General features: G+C 34.1%; 1 protein-coding gene across 2 annotated transcripts in view; it reads right to left on the bottom strand.

Moving 5' to 3' along the window:
• Positions 1-2,460: 2,460 nt before the first annotated feature.
• Positions 2,461-26,707, bottom strand: part of Set2 (SET domain containing 2) — a 48,775-nt gene continuing 24,528 nt past the window's right edge. The window contains exons 13-19 of one of the 2 annotated variants that reach the window (XM_072520954.1): positions 25,157-25,437; positions 20,884-21,278; positions 20,603-20,801; positions 20,524-20,541; positions 16,300-16,673; positions 9,355-9,699; positions 2,461-8,087 (exon numbers count right to left, since the gene is read on the bottom strand). In XM_072520954.1, the coding sequence (XP_072377055.1) occupies positions 7,920-8,087; positions 9,355-9,699; positions 16,300-16,673; positions 20,524-20,541; positions 20,603-20,801; positions 20,884-21,278; positions 25,157-25,437 (1,780 nt within the window). In that variant the 3' untranslated portion in view covers positions 2,461-7,919. The remainder of the gene's footprint in view (positions 8,088-9,354; positions 9,700-16,299; positions 16,674-20,523; positions 20,542-20,602; positions 20,802-20,883; positions 21,279-25,156; positions 25,438-26,707) is intronic. The other variant, XM_072520955.1, reaches the window with a different exon arrangement.

Consider the following 26,707-nt stretch of genomic DNA (forward strand, 5'->3'; position numbering starts at 1 on the left):
GAAAATTATTCCAAGGAAGCGATAGAGTTTTCATACTGTTAAACATATTTTGTATATACATATACACATTTTAATACCTTAAAAAATCGATAACAAGTAATAAAAATCGACTGATTTTCATCTCTATTTTCAAATTAACTCTCAAATTCAATCGAAGACCTTTTTACTTATCAGTACAGAATTAATATATGGGTTATAATAAATTTTACAGAAAAAAATACAATCATACAAAACAGATCTACTTAAAAAACATTAGTTTTAATAATTACTTTGTTTCTCGGTGTAACTTTACTACTGTTTTCAACGACTTCCTCATTACCTTTCTTCTTAGTGTACTAAGTAGTGCAACTGTCATTCTACCTCCGAAATTTCCGTCCTACGAACATCAAATGTACCGGCAAAGCTTTCGCTTCTTGTTGGGTGGTGTATTCTGTGCTCCGAATTGAGAAATTATTGGAGAAGGATATGAGGAATTTACTCCCGTTTACTAGAAAAATTAGAGGGAGTGAGACAAAATTGGAGAGAGTCTGACTAAATTAAGTGGGGTGGTAACACTGGAAATATGATTTTTAGAAAAAAAAAGTTGTCTTACTTCCTATTGGTCATTGAAGGTTTTATTTTTGTTTGGAAAGTATGATTTTTCATCATCTTTTCATTAAGCCGACTTACAAGCGGGTGACTTTATATTTATTCAGGTCTTTTACTTTATGTTTTCTTCGTTCTTCCATAAGTTCAAGAATTTCTACTGTCATCCCAGGTTTTGTTTTTTCCCCAAGTGGTTTGAGGGTTTCTTTTCCAACTGACACAAGGGCATGTTGAATTTTTTTCCCATTTTTGGTCATGTTAGAGTTTCTGCATTATCTTCTTTGACTTTCCTTAATTTCTCGTTTATTTTAAATTTCGTTTCCGCATTTGTGTTGTCTTGTTTGAGCCGTCTTGTATCCATGATTTTCTTGGAGCTAGGGTGCTTTACATTCTTTAGTTTCACTCTTATCGACAAAACAACCGCATTTTGATCACAGGATATGGCCGCTCCTGGATAAGTTTTGGATATTATAGAATTTCTATATCTCCTGTTGACGATAATATAATCTATTTGATTTCTGACTATTTTGTTGTTATTGTCAGCTGTTGACCTCCATGTATATAGTCTACGTTTAGGAAGTTTGAACAAGGTATTTGTAATTATAAGTACCTTATTAATAGAGAAATCAACCAGCCGATCTGGTCAAGTACAATTGTTTAAATTATCGCTCTCAGGGATAAACAAATTCAGTAACTTAGTTGATCTATTTGAAATTTAGCACACTTTAATAACTCATTAACTGCTAATAACTTTAAACAAAATTATTAACATTTATAAATTACTACACAATTAATGGTTTTTTGCTACGGACGGAGCGATGGTTTACAATGTAATTTATTTTATTTCAATTAGATTTTATTATATTTCTTCTACTTCTTCTAATGGCGCTACAACCCTTTGTGAGTCTTGGCCTGCTTAACAATGTTCTTCCATTCTGCCCTGACGGATACTTTCCTTCGCCACTGCCTGATGTTCATGGTTTTAAGATCCCTCTCTACGTCGTCTATCCATCTTTTACGGGGCCTTTCTCTTGTTCTGTTTCCTTGGGGCTTTCATCTCTGGACTACTTTTACAGCTCGATTATCTGGCATTCTTTCTAGGTGACCAAGCCAGTTTAGTCTTTGTGACTTTACAAATCTAACAATATCTGCGCTCTGCATTAGTTCGTCCAGCTCGTGGTTCATTTTAATTCTCCACGAACCATAGCGTTGGTCCAAATATCTTCCTTAGTATTTTGCGTTCAAATATTCTCAGTTGATTTTCATCAGTGGTTGAGAGGGTCCACGTTTCACATCCATATGTGACCACTGGTCTAATTACAGTTTTGTAGATTCTAAGCTTAGACTCACGCCTTATTAGCTTATTATATTTTATACAAATATTTTAAAATCCAAATTAACCAAATCGATCCGATCGTTCTCGAGTTGTTATAAAAAAATAAAATTACGTTTTATAAATATGTAAAAGTGTATATTACTGTATACTGCAAAGTTACTGCACGCTCTCGATTTTTTGAGTCACGCTAAATATGATTTCGGGCCAGTGCAAAAACACCATATAAGTACGAGATATAAAAGAGTTGTGTTGTGGTTCCTTTTTTGCAGCCCTGCCATTTATTTAATGTTTTTACATAGGTTGAATAGGTTATATTTGTTCTGAAGATCTTCTATCTCTTTACATTATTCCTCATAGTAAGTTTGTTTCGACTCTCTTATCATTGATGATTAATGACCAACTAATCACATAAAAATCTAATTTGCTGCAAAATTCCGGATTAATGTGAGGATGTTCATCAGTTTCATTCCGTTTCGCAATAATATGTGGCCTCTTATTTAATTTGGAAACAAGGAGTTAAGGATAGTAATAAAAACTACTAACAAATCATTATGTTTAATTGTACAAATGGTTTGATAATACATTAGTATGTACATTTATACAATAAATTAAAGGAGCTATTGAGCAACATAAGTTAATAAAAATTAGATATCTACTAAAGTATCTAAAGAAAATACGACGAACGACCAAAATCATAATATAAATGTAAATTCATCGTACTATATCTACACGTCCCCTTATTCAAATATCAAGCATAAAGTTAAACATAAAGAAAACGCTGAACGTTGGATTTCTACAAAAACAAGTTAAAAGGTATCACTCGGTATAATATTTATGTCATGTTCTTCGTACTTTTGAGCCTTTAGGTACTATCTATTTATTACAAATCCAAAAATACACACTCATGGACAAAAATATCAAATATTTTGAAATTTTTAAGTTTTTGTTTTTTGCAAATTAATTCTGGTCAATTAAATCGTTTATTGTGATGAAGAGTTTTTCTCCGCATAAAACAGTAGATCGAGTCCACTGTTTTATGTGGAGAAAATTGAAGAAGGATTTTTATGATAAAATGAACGAATGACATTAAACGCTGAATAAACGTCAAAATATTTCAAACCAGTTAAGAACATCTGCCTACTATATGATCATCATCAGTAATATAAAATTATTTTGAAATAATAGTGACTACAAAAAAAAATTTGAAGATTCCAAAATATTCCATATTTTTGTCCATGAGTGTAATAAAAAAATCAATAAAGAACCTGATACATATTAAATAAATAATTCTTACAATAATATGAATGCCTTACAATACATTATAGACATAATTCTGAAAAAAAAAATTAAATACATATCTATAAATTAGCTTGGTGAGTGCCCATTAAAAATTTGTTCGTTCACAATTAATTACCTATTTCTAAGACCCATCATTACAGATCCAACTGACCTAAAGCACGGATTACTCAGCTGTGTCTTTGAACTGATTCAGACACTTGATCAGTGAGTTCGGTAAGCATTTTGCATATCTGATTGGAATTTTCTCTTTATCAATACCAACTAAAGTGTTGAGACTTTTCAGCAGATCTATGTACGATATAATGTATAATTCTGTAATTAATTTGAAATTTGCCGATGAGAATGTCGTTCTAGGGACTTCTAGTTGCGATTTCTAGAGAATGAGCACTTTGGTTTCATAAACAAAGATAAGCGGTTAGCACTCTTAACTCGAAAGTAAATATATCATAGTAAAATTAGAATTACTACTTATATTTTGAGCCTTAGCAACAGTAGATGTAATAGGTATGGTCTGGACAAGGACACGACATCACAAAGTTGACAACAGTAAACTGGATGGTCGGATCGTCAGCCGTTCGTGAGTGGTTTGACTGTACACTGTACAGTGGTTTGTCAGAGAGTGGTATGACTGTACCACTAATGAACTCTTTAGGTCAGCTGTAAACAAGGTCAGGATAGCCTTGATGATTTGCAATCTCCTCTAGGAGTGGCACAAGAAGAAGAAGCCGTTCGTAATGGCGACTTGACGACGGCCCTACTAGTCACGTTAGGTGGGGGGTATCACATAGCAAGAGGCATATGACATTGATGTAAGTGCTGTTGCCATGGTTTCACTAGTTTTGCATAATTACCCAAATAATGATTATACTGTGGGGAATTAAACAAATAATGTACTATTACGAATTAATAGTAATTAAATTATCAGGAACTATTCCTTCGATAGCTCTGGCGAAATAAATGAACTTTTACTCATATGTGCAAATAATTATCCAAATTTAAATGGTTGCAATAAACAATCAAAACCAATTTATAGGTTTAGGTAAAACTAGGTAAAAACTTACCGCTGGCTCTAATTACCATGGTTTGCGCTACTTTACGAAACAACGAACAAAAACGAATTCAATATGCGTGAATGGGTTCACTTGCCGGATACGTCTGTTCTTCTCAACGACTTGTGCTCTTGTGTTCGCGAGATGTATTTCCGAGCCTCAGCGGTACTATTAGGATCGGATGAATACAGGGGAGGAAAATGTAATGATTAATTTATACAACCATATTTGAATTTAAACATTCTCCCCCCTTTAAAGGCCATAAGGTCTTTAAAAAACAAAACGGATTCTAAATACTATCATTACTTAAACAACTAAAACGATAATTAATACAAACAATTCCTATACAAATACAATTCCTATACAAATCTTAATAAAATATTCAAAAATTAAACTAAAATAAAAAAATTAAAATTAAAATGGTGGTTGCGTCTTGATTCTATTGATAAAAGCCGAACAAAACAAAATCAGTAAAAAATGCTGACCATCTAATCTTCATCCATCTATCGGCAAGGGACAGATTCGGACAAGAGGCCGTTTTAAGGTTGCGGTGATCGTACGCACGGTAGCCACTCGAGCTATAGCAAATTCTACTAAAATCATCACTTAAATTTACAATAACTAATTTCTAAAGAATTTTGAGTAGCCACCGAAAAAAAAAATGTGTAAGTGGCAACATTGTAATCCACGCCTTTGCAAGTTGCAAATGGCGTTATAAAAACATCGTATCCCAAATTTTAGAAATAGGTGATAAAAACAGTATACATAAATTTAAGATAAATTAGATAAAATATATCTAATAAACATTGCTAAAAGAGAAGAAGGTACCAAAATGGTATAGTATTCCAAATTGAAAAAATTAAAAGAATCATTTTTTGTTGATGGGTGAAAGTTAGTTAAAGGGCTATTAGACATTCTGAGGATTAGAAGTTTATTTTTATAAGCACCAATTAAGAATAGCGCCTAATTATACCAAACTTTTGTTAGTAAATACAAATTCGATACTATTTTGTACATTTTGCTTCTGTAGTTAAATTACCTTTAAATCTTAACCAAGATGAATCTTTTATTTATGTACTATGTATATATATATATATATATATATATATATATATATATATATATATTTCAATCATTAAAACTCTTAACTCTTATAATTGCATTCCTAAAAATTGCCTTATTTTATAAAAAAAAACTCTTAACTCTTATAATTGCATTTCTAAAATTTGCCTTATTTTATAAAAAAGTCATACATTATTAATTTTAATAATATTTCATTATTATACATTTTCATGGACCTTCTACTTCTGAGCAATAGTTACATGCTGATTAGTGATGACCCTGAAGAGCAAGATCACAGAAATGCAAGAGTTTACACTTTATTATCTACAGATGGTCTTTTAAGGAAGAGTATTAGAGAGGGTGTGGAACTTATAACAAACCAGTACTAATGAATATAGAGGCATCTATATTTTTTTATCAAAAGGAAGAGGATGGGAAGATTTACTGAACATTGGTGGAAAAATCCCTACATCAAGTTGTCCATCTGGTACAGGATTGCAGTATTTGGAGACAGCTAGATAATAGTATTTAGAGTACCCAACTGGGATATTTGTTGCCACTACTTTACCAAAGAAAATTATACAAATAAACAAGTGTCAGGATATCTGTGTTTAATTTTGTTGTTTTCAGGACTTTGGTTTGTTAATGTAATGGAAAACAGATATAGTCATAAACTATTAAATAAAAACTTTCCTGTTCCATAATATATTTCTCTCTCTATCTGATATTATGTTATACATTTATATATAAAAATGCGTAAGTGTGTACTATATTTTTGGACAGAGACAACATATTTTTTGGCATAGAATAAGTTTTTATTTCTTATTTTATGACTATATTTATTTTCCATTAAAAGCATACTTTTTGAATTTTGGTGCCTGAAATTCAGAGCATATCTTTTGAATTTGCCGCCTAAAATTCAGAACCTACGTTTTGAATTTGCCGCCAAATTAAATTAGTTTCGGCCCGTCCGCATTTGGCGCCAGGAACTCTCCCAAAACTTTCTATGGGACTTACCAGGGGGTAAATACTCTGGTTAGCGCCAAGTTAACACAGAATCGCGTATATGGTCTTGTTGGAAAGGGGACGTCACGTTTCCTGTCAAACGTCACGTTCTACGTCGCATTGTACGTAAAAATACAACATATTTAGAACGTGACATTTCATTTTTGCCGTTATCAGCTTTTTGGCGTCACTTCCTAGTCCAGAACATACCTACTACATCTACTCAATACTGAGTTTTATCATCTGATGTTTCCACTAGAGAGTTTGACGATTTAAACATAAAATTCACAAGGTTTTATTATTTGAGCACGATTTGTGTTGTATACGGTTAGTCCAATTGAACGAATATTGGATTTTACAAAGATTGTCATTTATAAAAGTTAAATCGAAAATTTACATCACCAGAAGTAAATACGCTGAAGAATTAAGACTCAACAGTAAAGCAATAGTAGTATTTAAAAATGATATTGGAACATTATATGCTCAGTCACAACAGATACATTAAAAGACATACGGACCTAACAAAATTAAATACTAGAATATTTTTAATTGTCATTATTTTCATTTCGATATAAAAAGTGAAACATACAATTAGCCCTGAGGGGTCTGTTTAGTATGGAACAAATAAGGAAATTATCGTATTTTTCTTTATGCCATTATTTTGGAAATTAATCAAATTTTTTATACCAAATTTTCAGGAAATTGAAGACCATTCCCAAATTTTCATTTCTACCACTATAATTTTTACATTTGCATTTTACTTTTCCATATATTCAGGAAATAAGAATCTGTAAAGTTTCCACAACTTTTTATATTATAACTATAAGTAACCTTCTAGAGATATTTCTACAAAAATCTAAGCCCCAATTCACAATAATTAACCCTAAACAAGACACATCTGGGAAATTATGGAAGTTTCAAGATGAATCAAATCCAACAAAAGTTGTTCGCATTCGAAGTACTTGACAAACTGATCAGGCAACAGTACCTTTAGAGGAACGTAAAATGGTCAATTATTCATAATTTATTGGTAAGAACTCTTTGGTGAAAAAAGGAAGACAATCAAGTCAAGTGTACAGTCCTGATTTTATACCAAATGACTTCTTTTTCCTCTCCTTCCTAGAAGAAATATGGACCTTGAAAAACCGTGACATAAACATTGGAAGCATTGCAAACGTGGTTATTTACAATGTTACTGAAAATAAATTTAAAACAATATATAACAAATGAAAAATTCGATGCAATTTTATTTGAATTCTGAGACAAAAAACAAGCTACATAAGACATCTGCATACAGCACTTGTCTATTACACTAATTAAATAATTTAAAAAGTGCAAAGAGAGTACTAAAAACCCTGTTTTAGAGAATAGAAAAGTTCAAGGCCAACAACACAAAAAGTGGCGCGAAAATTTGACATTCCGATCAACTGAAGGCCAAGAACAGAACAAAGTCTTAATTAACGAAGAATCAGTCTAAAATATAGTGCTCAAGATATAAATTAATTTGCCAATGTCGTTAATTTGTACAATATACTAATTTTGAATTACACTTTACAAGTTACCAACTGAATTACCGTACCAGTTTAGTCTTTAAAATCCGGAGAATCGATTCGTTTTACATAAACCTCGCCGAATTTGCTCATGTACTTTCGAATAAATTCCCGGGCTTTCATTTTGACGTTATCCGTGCAAGTTAAGTCCTCAATCTTCATCAAGTATTTTATCTCTTTTAGCATGACGAAATGGGTTAACTGAAACAAAAATAATGAAACAATGTATTGAATAATTAAAATCAATAGTAGGTCATTTATTAAGTACGTTTCATCCCGCAAGCAGCGCGATCAAGATCACACGCCAACATTTTAGAATATGCGACGAAAATAGAAAAAAGAGTTGGGAAAGCATCAAAAATGAATCCAAAGCAACAAAAAGACCACAAAATATCAGTAACAAGTCAGCGACATAACGTTAACACGCTTTTGACGCCTTTTTCGATACCTTTGACACTTTTCTGATTCTTTGTCTTTGCTTTTTTGGGTTCTTTCACTTTTTCAACCATTTATTGACCCTTTTGACGTGCTACCTTCAAATTCAAAAGATGACATATTTTTTATGCTTTTTCGACGCTTTTGAATCTTTTCTTGTTGCTTTTTCGATTCTGTTGTCAACGTTTTGGCACTTTAAGTTTGGTTCTCTGAGTGTCAACCATAATTAGTAAAAGTAAAAGTATTCAAAATGACGAAAAATCGGCAAAACGACAGTAGTAGATCATACACATGGCATTAACACACTTTACACCCTCTTTTCGCTACTTTGGACGTTTTTTAATACTCTATTAGATTAACAGTTTTCGATTCGCTGTGCTTTTTTAATCTTAAAAAAATTAACAAAACAGTAAAAGAAATTGCGTTGCTTCAATACCGTAACATACTTCTCACGCATATTGGTTGTTTCCCATCTCAATTGATAATGATCCGGACTCGTAAAACTGAACCATCCATCAATTCAGAGTTACTGTAGCCTAATTGACGTTAAAATCTGCATGGTAAGCTGCAGCACAGGTATGCTACATATAATAAGTATTGCAATAACAGTTTCAAAGACTTATCCTTAACAAAGAAGTGTTATGGTATACAAGCATGTCTAGAAGAAGTGGTAACCAGATCAAATGGTTACCTACAATAGAAATCCAAGATCGTATATGATTTTTAATGAAAATGGAAACAATCAGACGAAATAGAGTAAGGAACCACTAAATGTATTCAAACTTTCTTCTAAACATTATAATAAACAATGGAGTCTGTTAAATTCTGAATCAAGCGACCAGCCCTAGAGTGAATTGAAAATCTTGCCAGTGGGCAGAGAGCAACAAATAAATAATGTTGCTATCTTTTGGATTGCCTCGTGTCGGAAATTCAAGTAGCAATTTTACATTTACAGGTTTGTAAACGACTTTTAATAATATTAATAGTATCAAATAAAGATTTTCCAAAAACTCTTACTCATGTAATGTCTTACCTTTCTCGCTAAATGTTTAAAGTCCTGGGTGTTGGTAATTCTTCCTTCTGTACAATCTGGCTTCCTGTAGACGTTTAAAGCATTTACAACAGTCGAAGCCATATTAACCTTGAAAGTCTCCTTGATTTTCTTTGCGGCCTCGCTATTAAAATCGGGCTTGTCTTTCAATTTAACCTTCACCGTCGTCTTCGGTCGCTTTTCTCTGGTTTTCTTGATTTCTATTTCTCTTAATTGTTTTTTAGTTTGCTGTAGGATCTTCTCCTTTTGCCGTTTTAACCTTTCCTTATTAGCTTTGTACCTTTTGATGTCTTCTTTAAATTGACGTTTGTCCTCCTCAGTTCTTGGCTGTAACAGTAATAAATTTATGTATCGAAATTAAGAAAATACGAAAGAATATTCCCATATCCCCCCCCCCCAAGGCATAAAGTATTTCCGGATAAATTAATCATCATCATCTAAAATATTGAAATCATCAGGGATATTGTCAAAAAAGCCTAAAAAGCATGAAAAATAAAACCGAAACATTATTCAATATGATAATATACACATTTAATTTGTATATTAATGAACATCTTGTCCCAGAAGAAAGGAACACTATCTGTATAACATCAATCTACAAAAAAAACAAATAGCGATGTGAAAATGACAAAGGATTATCCGTAACTAGTACAGTCAGTAGATTGTACGGACGAGTACTGAGAGACATTATATAAGAAGAAATTAATGGCAAATAAGTAGAAGAACAAAGAATTTCGTGCAAGAAGAACATGTAACCACAATATATTTTGTCTCAAACAAATCGTTGAGAAAAACATATAACATTTGTAGACTTACTCAAAGCATATAAGAAAATAGCACCAATGAAACTCTTAGAAGTCTTAAAAGATATATCACACTCTTATTAACACTCTACCAAATCCGGGATGAATACTCAGTGAATAAAGGTTTGATACAAGCATATTGTATATTGCCAACATTCTTCAAAATCTATGCTACTACAGTTCTGTAACAACGAAAAAGAAAAATTCAAGGAGTGATAAGTGATAATACAAAACATGACCCATTACACTTTGTAGTTTTCCGATGACCAAGAAGTTACATCAAATGATAAGGAAAATATGGAGTACCTGTTGCTCCAGTTAATTGAAGAGTGCGAAATCTAGAATTGAAAGGTCAAAATCTAAAAGACCAAACATCTATGTATCCTAGTAAATAGTAATAAGAAATAATAACGTCTTCTTCTTCTTCTTATTTCTTCAATGTTGACGTGACCCCCGTAAAGTTATTCCCACCATAAGTCGTTCCACTGTGCGCTTTTATTATGTTGGCGGCTTTTATGTTGTCAACATTATTGTCTCTAGACTGTATGTCATCACTGGAAGGATGCAAGAATCGAAAGCCTTGAGATTTATGGGAATATTATTGTTCTTGAGGACAATTCTAAATTTGCCAACAGCAGCCCATGTCATGCGGATTCTTCGGTTTACTTTAGCGTGTTGGTTTCGTCTGCTCAAGTTTATTAGATGACCCAAGTAAATATATTCTCCCACCTTTCTATCACTCTCCTCCCCTCAAAGTAACTGGTACTACCTTCAAAGAAAGTAGATGTAAGAATTTAAAAATACTACAAAAACGATATAAAAACGAAATAACCTGTGCTTACTTCGCTATTAATGTGCTACCGTGGCAACAGTAAAAATCTGTTTCAAAATTAAATTAGATATTAACAGAATTAAAATCCAGCATTTTATTAAAGTATAAGGTTCTGGTATATGGTTCTTTAATTAAGAATGGATCCCGCATTTGGTGCATTACAAGAATGTTTGATCGCAACCTTAATGTTATTTATCCTGCTGATGCTAACTGAGCAAAGTCAAAAAGTGAACTTAGATCATTGCCACATCGCCTTTGATAATGTCTGTCTCAATTGTGGACGAAATACCAACAAGAAACAGTTCCATACAACGGCCTATCAGCTCGGAATCCAATATACCGTTGAATTCTCTGGTCATACCACGTATATTTTTCTGGTCTACAAATGACCCAAACCTTAGCATCAACTGAATTTACATACCTTCTCACCAAATTTGATCCCAGGTGATGTGCTAGATGAGTGGGCCGTAATCGGCTTCTGCCGCATGACAAAAAAGAAAATTGTGAGGTCATTATCAGTAGTACATATATAGAGGATCGATCAAAGAAAAATATATGACGAGTACGCAAGGAATGGGCCATATTATGAGAACTGAGTGGATATTAGGCTTGTTACAATTCGTTCTTTAGGAGAATGTGTATAGAAAAAGAGGACAATGGAGAAAAGAAGAATTTCTTGGCTCCAGAACCTGAATGGTGTAACAATTATTTATTTCTTATTTTTTTTCCATAATTAATAAATAAAATAATATTTATTCTATATAAATAAACTACAAAGCATGTACATTATGAAGACGATAAGGACATCTAAGAATATTTTAATACCCATAATTAGATAAACAAATATTTTCAAAACTGAGATTGGCAAAATATTTTACTACACTACGAATTATGAATTACGTAGCTGTATTTAAGTAATTTGCTCTATATTTGACTAATATGCTTTCTTGGTAACAAATGTTTGATAAAATGGATATAACAATTATAAATTAGTGCTGCAAAAAAGCAGAAACATTCAGGTGTTTATTACATCAGTATTAAGCCTTGCATAATTTTTAAATTTTTAATGTCCAATTTAACCCTTTAAATGTCAGTGGTAGCTATAATTACCACTGTTGAAAAAAGTTATTTTTCTAACCTTTTTTGTGCAAGCACAAACAGTACTGATGCAAATGATCCCTGGTGAAATTAGACACCACTAGACTTGTGTATACTTGCACAAATGAAGGTGGTTGAGCGGTAAAGATAGCTACCAGTAAGAAGAATTTGTGTAGAGTACTCTACTGGTGTTGTTGATATAGTAATGTATTCTAGTTTTTCCTTAGTTTATTCATTGAAATATTGGAAAATAAAAAGGGTAGTTGTATAAAATATAGCGTGAAAAACGTTTTGCCATAATACAGACTAAGTATTGAGGTTAATTCAATCTATTAAACATTGCCAACATACCTAACCTATTTTTTTACAAACTTGACAACTATTTTCCATGAATAAAAAAACAAATTGAGGAATTGCATGATGTAAGAATGTATTATGGATTATACAAAGGAAAGTCCAGGACAAGAGAAGTGTAGGAAGGAAAAGAATCTCATGACTGCGTAACTTGAGGGAATGGTACGGATGCACATAAGATCAGAATAGCCATGATGATTGCCGGCCTCCGTCGCGGAGATGGCACGTAAAGAAGAAGAAGAAGAATGTTAGTGTATCTTCTAGTCTTTCATATAAAAATGAGATATCTTTTTACGTTTTTGCGAAAATATGTTCTGGGTGAACATTTAGAGAAACTTTTTTTTCAGTGAGCGAAAATACGAAGGCAATCGCCATCTTACTGCAAGATAACTGGAAAAGTTTGTCAACACCTGGATGATACCGATGATGATAATTAGTTTCTATGCAGAAATGCAGTCTGATACAGAAATCTGTATTTCACTTGTACCCTTTTCGGCTAAGTGTAGCACTCGATTTAATTAATTTTAGACTATAATTAATTTCATTTTAGTCATAATTCAAATGTCAACATTGACTTTCTAGAAAATGCCACCTCTTGCATTTCTTCAGTGCTCTTTTTAATGATGAAATCTGTGAAAAAATTCTGGAGGAATCAAATATCTATGTAGTGCAGCTAGAAAAATTTTTAGAAGTCACTGTGGAAGAACTAAAGGATGTTTTTGGCATCCTGGTTTTTTTTTTCGACAAAGGGTCGAAGATGTCGTTACTGTGAAAAAGTTCTTAAAAATTTTGATACTGGCTCACCTCGATAACAGTAGTCCGCTCTAGCAAGTGCCGACTATTTTTTCGGTGCCTTTACAGAAAAATAGTATATTCTCGCTATAACCCTTAAAAGAAAAATATTGTTCAAAATATGTATGATAATAATTTTTTCTTTGTTCTTAATGAATATTTCAAAGAACTAAAAGAAAAAGATGAAGAAGAAGGAGGGGAAGACGAAGCAGAAACAGAAGAAATACTTGTTGATGAGCCGAATTTCCAAAATTACTTCAAACGACTTTTTTGAATTAATTCCTATTCTAATTGTCTGTCACGGTTTTAACCGATTTAGATTTTTCTCTTCGCAGTGGTATTTACTTCTAAATTTTCGAATTTCGGATAATGTAAAATACTCACTAAAATACTCCCATTTTCGAAAGTATTTTACATGGAGCCTTGGAGCTCACTAAAAACTATAAAACAATTCAGAAAGGTCACCATGATTTTTCTCAAATATTTTTAACGAGTAGATTCTTCTGTAGAAGCAGTTGAAAAATTACTCACACTTTTTAAACATTTATTGGAGTATTCAGGGAGCACAAAAAGTATAACGGAGTATAAGGGGCAGGGAGAAACTTCTCTTTAGCTTTGGTTTTGGCTGATTTAAAAAGCTTAAATTAAGTAAATACAGTCCTCTCTCTCTATAACGATTTGCAAGAGACCGGTAATTTTCATCGCTATAAGGAGAGATCGTTATACAGAGAGAGACAAAAATCGTTACTGTAATAATAATAATACTGTACTAACTAACCTATTGTAATTTAAATAATTGATTAAAACAATTATAAATCAATTAACACTGTATATACTGTACACAACATGGATTTATTAAAGAATGATATAAGCAATACAATACAAAAAAATTACTGTACAATTAAAAAATGTAAGTGTACTGTACAATAACAAAATAATATGGTACTGTACAGTATTTTCATCAAGGTATAAAAAAATATTTCATCCTATATTTAGCTTACATTGACGAAAAAGTCTGTCATCCTAGTCCGTTTCCTTTCCCCTATCCACAGAACTGACCTGACCTTGTTCTGAAGACGCATAAAATCTTCCGCAACACTCATATCGTCTTCCTGGTAGATGAACGACCGATGAAGTATTTTTGCCGCACCCAATTCTGGCTGAGGGGTCGAAACTGGTTCTGGCTCTGCTTCCACTTCCGGATCACTGTTTTCTTCTTCTTTTTCTACACGAAGTGCTTGTAGGATGCCCTCGTCAGAAAGTCCAGATGTTGTAGCTACATTTTCATTAACTTGCTATGTTAGCTCTTCCGGTCCGTAGGTGATAAGAAGTTCAAAGTGTCTGGCCCAAACAACTAGCTGCAGGTTAGCTGTTCAGGATCTTCACCCTAAGTCAATCTTTGATCTTCCAGCCATCCTGCGTGCTTAAAAGAATGTTTTATCGTATTGCTAGTCACCTCGTCACAGGATTTACTAGTCATTAGGATGGCGTCAAGAACGTTTAGTTTGAGATCATCATTGTTCTCAACCAATTCTATCAAAAGTCTTTTTCAAAAACACAATAACACATTTGCCATCATTATTGAACGCTGAAAAGTCATCGCTATAAAGAGAAAACGATATCGAAATAGAGAAATAATTAATACATTGTCCTTATGACGAACCAAACAACGTTTACTATTTTCATCGTTATAGGGAAATTATCGTTATATAGGAAATCGTTATAAAGAGAGACTACTGTAAAAGAAATTTGATTTAAAAAGCTTAGGAGAGGTATTTAGCGCCTTTATTTTAGAATTAAAGTTGGAGCCTTTTTTGAGTCAGCCCGACCCCGTATGTCAATGAAGCCAGCGAAGAGAGGAATAATATATGGACAATTGGCTGTGCAAAATCTGGCTATCCCATTGATATCCCTTCTATCTAGATCTTCAAGGTAGAATGTAGCGGTAGAAAACTTTACCAGTAATTTGCAGATGATGGTACTGGTAGCAATATTAACCACCTAATAAAAGGTTTGAAGATAATTTCTGTTTTTTTTTTATTACGAACTTATTAACTTCTATTTGATTTTACATTTTTCAAAAATATTCGTCTTAAAAATATCCCATTAAAGGGTTAAATTGTAGATTAACGGTAAGTCACAATACCTATAAATACCGAGTGAAATACACGATTTATGACAATATTTAAGAAATCCATTATTGTTTATTTTATATTATACATATATTATTTATAAGTATAGTTTGACAATCACTAAATATTTTGTTGTTAAGAATCTATGATTCTGTGTTAAAACTACAATTATACAATTAAACTACAAAAACTAAAAATTTACAATCATTAACACTGAAATTTTCTTCACCCTTTATATCCACATCCAAAAATAAAACGTAGAAATACTTGTTTGATGAACAGTTACTTATTATGGCTGCCTATTATGGGGCAGTAAAAGTCTTTATTTCTCATTTATTACTACTGAAAGATACTTGACCAGACGAACATGAAAATATTTGTGCCCTTCTAAATTATTTTCCTGAACTACCTTATTCATTTTGTTGTAAATTTGTCCAATGTGATCTTATGAATGCTCCTATACAATGCATTTTACAATTTCATTATTGGATTTAGGCAGATTGAAACAAGTTATTATTAAATTAATTCTCAAAGGTAGTCACTGATTCACCGCAAACGCCAATGACATGACTAGAATTCTCGATTCTAAAGTGGTTAGTTTCTTATGTAGCACATTTCGCACGATTTTCGTATACTTCAAAAATTTGCATACATTTGTGTACACAAAGAATGTTTGAATGACTTTGTTTACGAGTTTTATTACATTCCTGACAAATAGATCCCTTGTATATGTTACAAAAATAACAAAAAAGCACTTAGAAGTGTTTTATATTATCTTAGGTTAGGTCATCTACATTTATTTTGAATTGTGTGGGAGTGATCAATATTCCATGGCTTATCTCAATTACAATATTTTTTTCGATTTCTTGTTATTATATCTCAGGTTGTTAATTCTTAAAACGAAGAAGATACTTACACTAATCATAATTTCTTCGCACAATCCAGCTCTTCGCTTTTTCCTCGATGGATGATCATCTTTAAACAGTTCAAGTTCTTTCAGTCTCATGTCTATCGAAGGTCTTTTCACGTCGTCATCCGCGAAACTCCTGCGTATTATTTCGTCGACGTTGAACTCTCTTTCGTAGGACTTTTCGCCATCCGGACTCGGAGTTCCTTGTGGGCTGTCGTCCTGTTGCAAAGCAGGAGGTTTTATCTGCGGTAGATGTACCATTTGTCTGCGAACTTCTAACAGCAACTTCGTGTCGTCCACTTCTTCGTCGCTGTCAGAATTTTCCGAGCTGGAATCCGAACTGACCGAACTTGTGTCTGAACTGGAGTCTGAGTCTGAAGCTGAAAATGAAATAAACCTGACGTTTTAGTTGTAAGTTTAATTAAACAATAACACACAAGATTATAAACAAAAGTTTATATCTGTACGTATTATCGAAATAAGCTGTACACAGACACAATTGTGGTCGCTCGAGCGACCAGTATATAGGGACAGTATATTATACATGAAATTTTTAACTAAATACTGCATTTATTTAATTTCGGTTAGTAAGTAGGCAGAAAATAAATGTTTCTCCTTATACAGTGTGTAAAAGCCTAATGGAATAAATTCATTATTTAGGTTACTGTACATATTTATAAAAAATCCCGAAACACGTTAAATTTAAATTATAACTTGACATTCTTTAACGTGAAAATGCAACCCCTACCTTCAACCCCCTTAGAATGACAGGTACAACCCCCAATTTTTAAAATAGGAAGTATAGGCTTGTGATATATCGTTTGAAAAGTCTTTTCATTCTCCATTCAAAAATGTTGTCGCTTTCAAGTTTATTAAGATTAATTAAGATAAAATAAATTAAAATCATGTGGTTACCGAAATTCGCTACAATACAATCAAAAACTAAAATGTAATGCAAAACGTAATAAAATGTAGAACACGAAAAAGAACTATGAATGTTAATGAAGTAGATGTTCAAAATGTTCACTGCGAACGTCTTGGCAACATCCTAATCTCAAATAAAACTGTCTTCTAACATTATTTAACATAACAGGCGTGATCGACCTAATCGCAAGCGTTATTCGTTCTTTTAAGTCATTTAAATCAGAAGGTTTAGTTTTGTACACATGGCTCTTCACATATCCCCATAAAAAGAAATCTAATAATGTAAGATTAGGTGATCGCGCTGGCCATTCAATCGATCCTCGCCTCCCTATCCACCGATTGGGAAATATTGTATCGAGGTACTGCCGGACATTAAGTTGGTAATGTGGTGGTGCTCCATCCTGCTGAAACCATATCGTATTCGCTGGAACTTGAGGGTTTCCTGGATCAGGATATAAATTTGCCAACGTTGGAATGACATCATTTTGAAGTAGTGCCAAATAATTGTTGCCATTCAAGTTGCCCTTAATGAAAAAGGGACCAATGATATTGTTTCCTACAATCCCTGCCCAAACATTAACCTTTTGGGGGTATTGAGTGTGTTCTTCTCTCATCCAGTGAGGATTTTCCGTGGCCCAGTAGCGGCAATTTTGCCGATTAGCATGACCGTTAAGTGAAAAAGTACACTCATCAGAAAACATAACGTCTTCTAATTGGATAATATTGTTACCCAACATGTCCATCATTTGCTCACAAAAAAAGTTCTTCTATCAAAATCGTCTTCCATGAGCTCCTGAGTAGGTATCATCTTATAGGGATGAAATTTATTTTCTTTTAATATGTTTACTATCGATGTATGGCTAGCATTGAATGTAGTGGATGCCTGTCTACTCGATGTATGTGGATTTTCCTGAAACTCAAGCAACACATCTAATTTGAGTTCATCACTCAGTGCATTGGCAGCTCCTTTTTTTATCTGCCTTACATGACCAAACTCGCGAAACTGCTTCTCTATTTTACTTATTGTTCCTTGGGATATAGGCGGTAAATTAGGAAATTTCTCATGAAATAGGCGAGTTACTTCTTGTTATGTTCGGGTGTTATCTCCGTAACAAATCATTTGTAAAACTGTTATTTTATGCATTTCCGTTAATCTAACCATTTTTCAGAATTGAATTGAACGAACTTTTTACTTAAATTCAAATACTAACAACTTAAATAAAACAATTTACTAATGCGTATTAAAATAACGTTGCCACGGAAATTCTTTAAAGTTTTTTAATGGTTACCATCTAAAAACCACATTGTTATGGTTCTTGTTCACTTTCTCATTATCAAGACCTAAACGGGAAATAAGTTTTGAGTATATTTTAGTGATTTTCGGTAACCACATGATTTTAATTTATTTTATCTTAATTAATCTTAATAAACTTGAAAGCGACAACATTTTTGAATGGAGAATGAAAAGACCTTTCAAACGATATATCACAAGCCTATACTTAATATTTTAAAAATTGGGGGTTGTACCTCTCATTCTAAGGGGGTTGAAGGTAGGGGTTGCATTTTCACGTTAAAGAATGTCAAGTTATAATTTAAATTTGACGTGTTTCGGGATTTTTTATAAATATGTACAGTAACCTAAATAATGAATTTATTCCATTTGGCTTTTACACACTGTATACTATTTCACATGCATGTCTAGTATGTTTTTCCTATTTTTCGCGGCAGTCAAAACCGGCAGTTTTATGATTCTTCTTATACGTAATGTACGAGCCCCTTCCCATATCATAAATATGGATCAAAGAATTTTTATTAAATTTTGCGTAAAAAATGCAAAAGTGTTAACAAAGTGTGTGAAATGTTAATAAAGGCCCATGGTAATGGTATGGTATGAAAAAAAAAACAAGTGTTTACGAGTGGTGTAAGCGTTTCCAATATGAACCATCAAGAACCAATGAAAACGTAAAAAAAGTGGCAGAAATGGTTATGAACGACCGACGAATCACAATCAGAGAAGTCGTTGATAAAGTTGGCATATCAATTGGCTCATACCGCGACAATTTTTCAAACGTTTTTGGGTATGAAACTCATGCCAGCAAAATTTGTGCGGTCGAACGTGAAGGTTATGCTCACTGTGTTATTTGATTTTAATGGCCGAAATCCGAAAAAAGACCGGATTTGTGGAAAAACAACTCATGGCTTTTGAATCACGATCTTCTTCTTAAAGTGCCTATCCGTTCCGGACGTTGGCGATCATCACGGCTATCTTCACTTTGCTTATTGCAGCGCGGAACAGTTCAGTGGTAGTCGTGTTATACCACTTTCGCAAATTTTGAAGCCAGGAAATGCGTCTTCTTCCCGGTCCTCTCTTACCATTTACTTTCCCTTGGAGAATCAGCTGGAGAAGGCCGTAACATTCTTGGTTTCTCATTTGAATCACGATAATGCACGAAATCACACTTCATTGTTTTTGTGAATTTTTGGCCAAAAACAATACTGTAATGATGCCCCGGCCTTCACATTCGCCAGAGATGGCTCCGTGTGACTTTTTACAAAAATAACGAAAACTCTTAAGTGCCATCGTTTCACAAGCATACATGACATTCAAAGCTGATAGAACTAAAGGCTATACCAAAGATCTTCCCAAAGATCGAGGTTGAGATGTATTTCAATGATTGGCAGAAGCATTGTCACAGCATAATATCTGATGGGGACTACTTTGAAGGAGACAACATTAATGTAGAAGAATAAATAAATATTTTTTTCCAAAAACGCAAATTCCATTCCATGTATTGTTTGAACACACATCGTATATAATTTTAATTCCTTTGTGAAGAAATTTTAGTTGTCTCCACCTTTGACTATTTCCTCGACATAATATTTATTATGCGTTTGCTTTTTCTATCCAGCACTAGACTTTTTAATGTTATTTGTTCTGACTATAATTTGGACTGTCTTATAGTCAATATTATCCTGATCTATTTTATTGACAGCCTGATAATTTATCCTTTTGTCTTTCAATCGACCTACATCTATTGATTTCTATTTATAATTCTTACTTTTTTAACACTTCAGCTTGTTGTTACTTTTTCATCAAAAGCATAGTAGATCAAGTACTTTATTAAAGATTACTTTGATATTTTAATTATTATCTATTTTCATACGCCTGAGACTACTCAGGACATTTTTAGTTTCAGAAAAAGTGAAGAATTAATAAAGCATCAAGAATTCCTTATTTCAAGGCAGTTTTTTTTTATAATCCATTACTGAATGTTTTTAAATAAAACTCTTGAAACAAACTTTTACCTTTTGGATCTGCAAAACCTAGAAAAAGATAAAACGCTTTGAAATTATACTACAAATACAAAAGATTTTAATAACTTACATTCCACAGCTTCTTCGGGTGGATCGAGAGGCGGAGGCTCCCACTGACTTTTCCTGATCTTGATGTGGTAATAGTACGGTCGGCCATACTTGTCTTTAGCACACTTCCATTTCGGGGGTAATTTCACAGGTGGAGGAATAGGTCCGGCGAATTTGACTTGAGATGGGTCCTCTTCAATTGACTGAACGATCGGTGGTAGCTAAGTAAGAGACACAAACAAATTTAATGCCAAGATGTAATAAAAGTAACATAAAAATTTAACAGACTGAACATTTACTTACTTGCGGCAGCGGTGGCAAGGTCGTCGTTGGTAAAGGTGGCATACCCGCGGGTAACGGCGGTAGCTGTGTTGGCAATGAAGTTTGCGGTAGTGGTATATGACTTTGAATTTGATTCAGTGGCATCGTTGGCTGTTGTAGAGGTAAATGGCTTGGCAGTGTATTCGGCGGCAACTGATGTGGAGGCAACTGTAGAGGAATCTGCGGTAAAGGCGGTTGATTATTTCCCATGTTGACCTGATTTCCTTGAGGAGACGGGTATGGAGGATATGTCGGTAATGTTTTTCCGTATGGGTGAACTGATGGCGGTGGGACGTGCATTGTTGGCATCTGCGGCGGATGTGGTTGTGTTGGATATATCCGAAGATTTGTTGGTATTGGACAGTTTTGCCACTGACCTAAAATAGATTTAAAGTGGTTACGTTAATTATTCGTGAAAACAATTTATATATGCGTTGGAAGTCGAAAAACTAAACACGTGTTATTGAACATGCGTGTGTTCGTTCAACGATGTTGCTAAAACATCTTACTGTGAAGCAGTTGCGGGAGCAGTTGGAGTAACAACATAAAGATTCTAATGCTAAGAGTTTAAAAAAACTTCAAGAAGAATTGAAGGAAGTTATCAGCAACAGGCGACCATTAAAAACGGAATAATCGATGAAACTTCTAGAAAATCTGTAGAAGAAGCGTTTTTGAAACTCCATGAGAAACTAAAGAATTTTGTCAAAAAACCGATGAGAGATTCAACTATAATCACAGAAATTTGTAAAAAGACTGATTATAAAGTTATACAATAGGAGTATCTAGAAAGACCTATCCGAAATTCTAAGTATTTCAAGTAAATTCGAAGAAGTTCCTCGAACAGTTGATAAAACGCAATAAAATGTAACTAAAGGGGTTCCAACGATAGGTTTGGTCCCTTTTTCGTTTTGTATATAGCCATAAAGACAAAAAAATATATAGACTTAAAATACTTTATTGCTTTTCAAAATATGTCCCACCAAGATCGATAAACGAATTAGGGATGGCGGTACTATTTACAATAGATCGATACAAGTCTTAGCATATGCTGATGACATTGACATAATAGGGCGTAGCAAGCAAGATGTTGAGCAATACTCCTATAATTAGAAACAGCGGCGAAACAGGTCGGTCTAGTCATCAACGAAGACAAAACCAAGTACATGTTGGTTACAAAGGATCCGATAGCAAATGAGGAACGAGAAACAGTCTTTGGAAGTCATACCTTTGGACGTGTTGACAACTTCACATACCTTGGGTCGCTATTGACAGCTACCAATAAAACAAGCGAAGAAATCAAAAGACGAATAAATCTTACAAATAGGGCATACTATGGACTCCAAAAGCATTTCCACTCAAGAAACATTCAAAGAAAAACTAAAATTATTATATACAAAACATTGCTGAGGCCGGTCCTCACATATGGAGCAGAAACATGGACTCTAACGCAGAAAGATGAAAGACTTTTGGGAATATTTGAGCGTAAAATACTCCGCAAAATATTTGGAGCTATAAACGACCAAGGGCAGTGGCGCAGAAGATATAATTTTGAATTGTATCAGCTCTTTGATCAGCCAGATGTCATAACGTTCATTAAAACACAGCGACTTAGATGGGCTGGACACATAATACGAATGCCAGAAAATACGATTGCTAAAAAGCTAACCACAGGAACACCTGTAGGAAGAAAAAGCAAAGGCCGACCGCGAATTCGGTGGTTAGATGGAATTGAAACCGACTTACGGATATTAAAAATCAGAAGATGGCAACATGTTGCCAGAAACCGAACAGAATTGCGACGAATCTTAGAGCAGGCCAAGATCCACAAAGGATTGTCGAGCCAAAGATGATGATGATGAAGATCGATACACTTTTGCATATGTTCAAACCAATTGGTAAAGCAGTTATTCCAGTTTTCAGTTGACACCTGCAAAATTGCTGTTTTAAAGGCATCGATGGCTTCTTCTGCCGACTTCACGCATTGAATTCTTGATCTTTGGGCACGTGAATAAGTTGATGGGACTTAGATCGGTGCTATACGGTGGATGGTTTAACAATTCGATGTTTTGAAGCTACAAAAACTCTATTGTCTTTTGGACAGTGTGAGCGCTTGCATTGTCCTGATGTAAAATAATTCGCCGTTGTGTGTTGCTTTGTCAAAGTTTCACAATAACTTTTGGTAAACAAACGGTTATATACCAATCAGAAGTAACCATTCTTCGACCTTCTAAAGCAATTGTTGCCACCTGACCAGATTTTGACACAAAAGTTACGACCATTTTCTTTGACACATTTCGAGAACGGATCACTTTTGTTAATTTTTCCTTATCGTGAAACACCCACACAGTGGTTTATTTTCCGGTTCGTATGAGTAAATATAATACTATAATACTATAAACGTTTTCTGAGCTTCCTGTAATGAACTGTTCCAATGTTTTTCGACACAAATTTCGACAATTGACACAAACCGCTTTTTGCTCTTCTGTGAGCAAATGAGGGATAAAACGAGAAACCAACTTCGTAATACTCAGTTCTTGATGTAGGATATTTTGGATCAAGGTCTTTGAAATGTCCAAAGATGCCTCTATCTCCCGGTATGTTACACGGCGGTAATCCTTGATTAGCTGACGAACCGCATCAATGTTTTGCTGTGTGACTGCTGTTTTGGATGGACCTGGCCTTAATTAGTTGCTGAGACTGGAGCGAGGACGTTGAAATTCGCAATATTAGCGGGAAATAGTTGACTGGTGTGATGCTTCATTCCCAAATATAGAAACCATTTCAGCGAGACATTGCTGTTGGGATAATCCTTTCTAAAAATTTTAAATAATTATTGCTCGAAAATGTTCTTGGCTAAGATCCATTTTTTGGCCGACTTACTAATTTCAAAAATTCACTGTATCTACACGACTTATTGTATCGCAATGAAACTCTCGATTGATGTCAACAAAAGATTGAGGTTACATTTGTGTCGGAAGGTTTTATTAGTGGTGCCCTCTAAGCGGCTATATGCAAAACTAAAAAAACAAGCCTCGTAATAAGAACAGAATGGATAAAAGAAGAAACGACGCATAATCTGAGATTAATATCTCAGACAATTTGAAGCTATTGCAACGACTAATCGTTTGATAGAAGAACATACCATTGAGGATATTCAAGGTGATACAGACATTTCAGAATCGATTCCTAAAGAGCAAGGAAAATGCTATAAAACCTTATTCGATCGACTGTAAAAACGCTATGGAGATGTCAATCTACAACAGGTGCACAAAGCGCAGCTGCAATAGAACACAGCGTACAAGTGAGAACTTTGCAGGAATACAGGATTTTGAAGCAGATGTTGGTCGTATGGTGTGGTTAGCTTAGTCAGAGAAGCCTCTGATAATAATTTGGAAGAAATAGTGATGTACAGAGAACACAACAATTAACAGGACCAAAATTCTTAGATAAAACTCTTGATATTGCTTTGGAAGAAGAAAAGTATGCTCAGGTGTTGGAAGTATTGCAAATTAGGTCACTTTCGTCGTTATTGCAGAAAACCAACAAAACAGTTGAAAAACAAAAACGGGTCGACATAAAGGGGCAAACATAGACGTCGAGAAGTAAATTTCCCTCTGTAGTCATTATTAAAATAACTCTTCTGGTGGAGTTATTATAACTTATTATTATACTAGAAATAATAAGACAACGTGTTAGGTTATCACCAGCATCCCTACAGTCAACCCCACAATATTGATTGCTGAGATCTTCGACCGGTTTATATTTGTAATTCACCAGATAGTTCAAGAATATGTTTTTAAGCCGGATTTTGGGGAATATTTCTCGATTTTTCGATTGCTTACCTGAATTTCTCGAATTTTATTCAATGGCCATATAAAGAGGGTTATTTTTATGTGGTTTTACTCGTAAAAGTTTAGTCATAATATTTCTGAATTTTTCGATTGCTTGCCTGAATTGTCTCCAATTTTTTCAATGACTATATAAAATCGGGTTATTTTTATAGGGTTTTAGTCGTAAAAATTATTATGTAGAATATAATAAAGTAGTAAATAAATAGTGAAAATAAATCAAACACTTTCTAGCAAAACAATGAAAGTTAATTCATTGATTGATTCAGTTCCACTGCTCCTAAGCCAGGTGTTTGACTTTGTGTTCACATTTGTTTTATAATATATTCATACTACTTACAAACACTACAATCTAGCTCTAGAACTAAAAGCACTGAAAGAGTGACGATTTAAACTTTAAAATTTACCTATCTGTGGATTCCATATCAACTGATATCCCCTGTTAGGATCGAACGGTGCTGTGAATCTGGGATCAGCTCCTATCATCATACAGTTCATTTCATGTTCCCTCCACATTTCTCGTTGTTTCAGTTTCCGTTCTTCTTCTTTTATCTCGTGTTGTAACGCGAACAGCTTTCTTCGTTCCGACTTACTTAATTTTAGATATTCTGCGCTTGGTTTATCGCCTGGTTTTGGTGGTCTCTTGTGTAAATCTCTTTCGAATTTATTTTTTGATAGTCCACGATATCTGATCAAAAAAAAAATAAAGTAAATGGTCATGAAAAAATAGAAAAAAAATGTCTTATTCATGTTTAGTTTTAATATACAGTACCGCCATATCGGTAGAAATACTACACATTATCCACAGAATTTCAGTGGAACACTTAGTAGCGATTTAAGAGAAGATTCTGAACAAAATACTGGAGCTGTTTCCAAGAAAAAATATGAAGCCTACGTTCAGCAAGCCACAGTTCAGAACGGACGAGCTGTTGGTTTCTAGTATTGGTAAAACGATAGTGGAGTAGCTAAAAAGCATACTGTCTTGCTACAGATAGCAATGGCCGCTTTTTTAGATATAAAAGGGGCATTTAATAATGTTACTACCAGCTCTTTGATAGGGGCTATGAGTAGACGAGGCGCACCTGCGATAATATGCTAATGGATAAGGGCATCCCTAGAGAATAGGACAGTAATATCAACCATCAAAGCAAAAGTAGGTGGAGGCTGTCCACAAGGAGTTCGGTCCCCTCTACTTTGGAGAATCTTGGAAGATGATCTCCTAAGAGATCTGTCCACAGAGGCTTTTACTGTCTAGGATATGCTGACGATATAGCAATCGTTGTCAGGGGCAGGTTTGCCCAGGTGAGATCTGAGAGAATGCAAGCAGCCCTAAATATAGTTGACGACTGCTGTAAGCAAGAGAGACTGATAGTCAAAAAAAAGCTCACAAAACACAAAAAGTACTACTATAATGCCTAAAACCACCGGTGGTGTGAGGAACAAATTTAATTTGTCAAAGAAACAAAATACCTTGGGGTGTATTTTGAACATAGGCTTACATGGAATGCTCACATTCTGAAAATCACACAGAAAGCTACTATGTCCTATATAGCTATTACCCTAAGTTCACAATTAAGATACCAGGCGGGGAAGACTGGAATGAAGGTGTACCCATACAAGCTGCTGCTACCTGGTAGACGGATGGCTCAAACACATCGGAGGGTGTGGGAGCCGGCATAGTAGGGACAAATCAAAGGATACATTTCCCGGCAAGTCTATCTAAGGATGTCACAAAGGCAAAAATAACGGCAATCTATCACTGCGTGGAAGAAACAGAAAGGCAGGAAAGAATGTTCCGTTCAGTTCCTGTAGAGGTCAATTCTAAGCTAGTATGAGATTGTGTGTGTGCCCTAAATAAACTAGGAGACCGTAGCAAGGTTACGGTAGCCTGAGTACGAGGGTCATAAGGGCAATGAATAAACAGATGAAATGGCCAAACAAGGCTCGTCAATGCCATT

Source organism: Diabrotica undecimpunctata, chromosome 1, assembly GCF_040954645.1.
Source record: "Diabrotica undecimpunctata isolate CICGRU chromosome 1, icDiaUnde3, whole genome shotgun sequence".
Classification (NCBI taxonomy): Eukaryota; Metazoa; Arthropoda; class Insecta; order Coleoptera; family Chrysomelidae; genus Diabrotica; species Diabrotica undecimpunctata.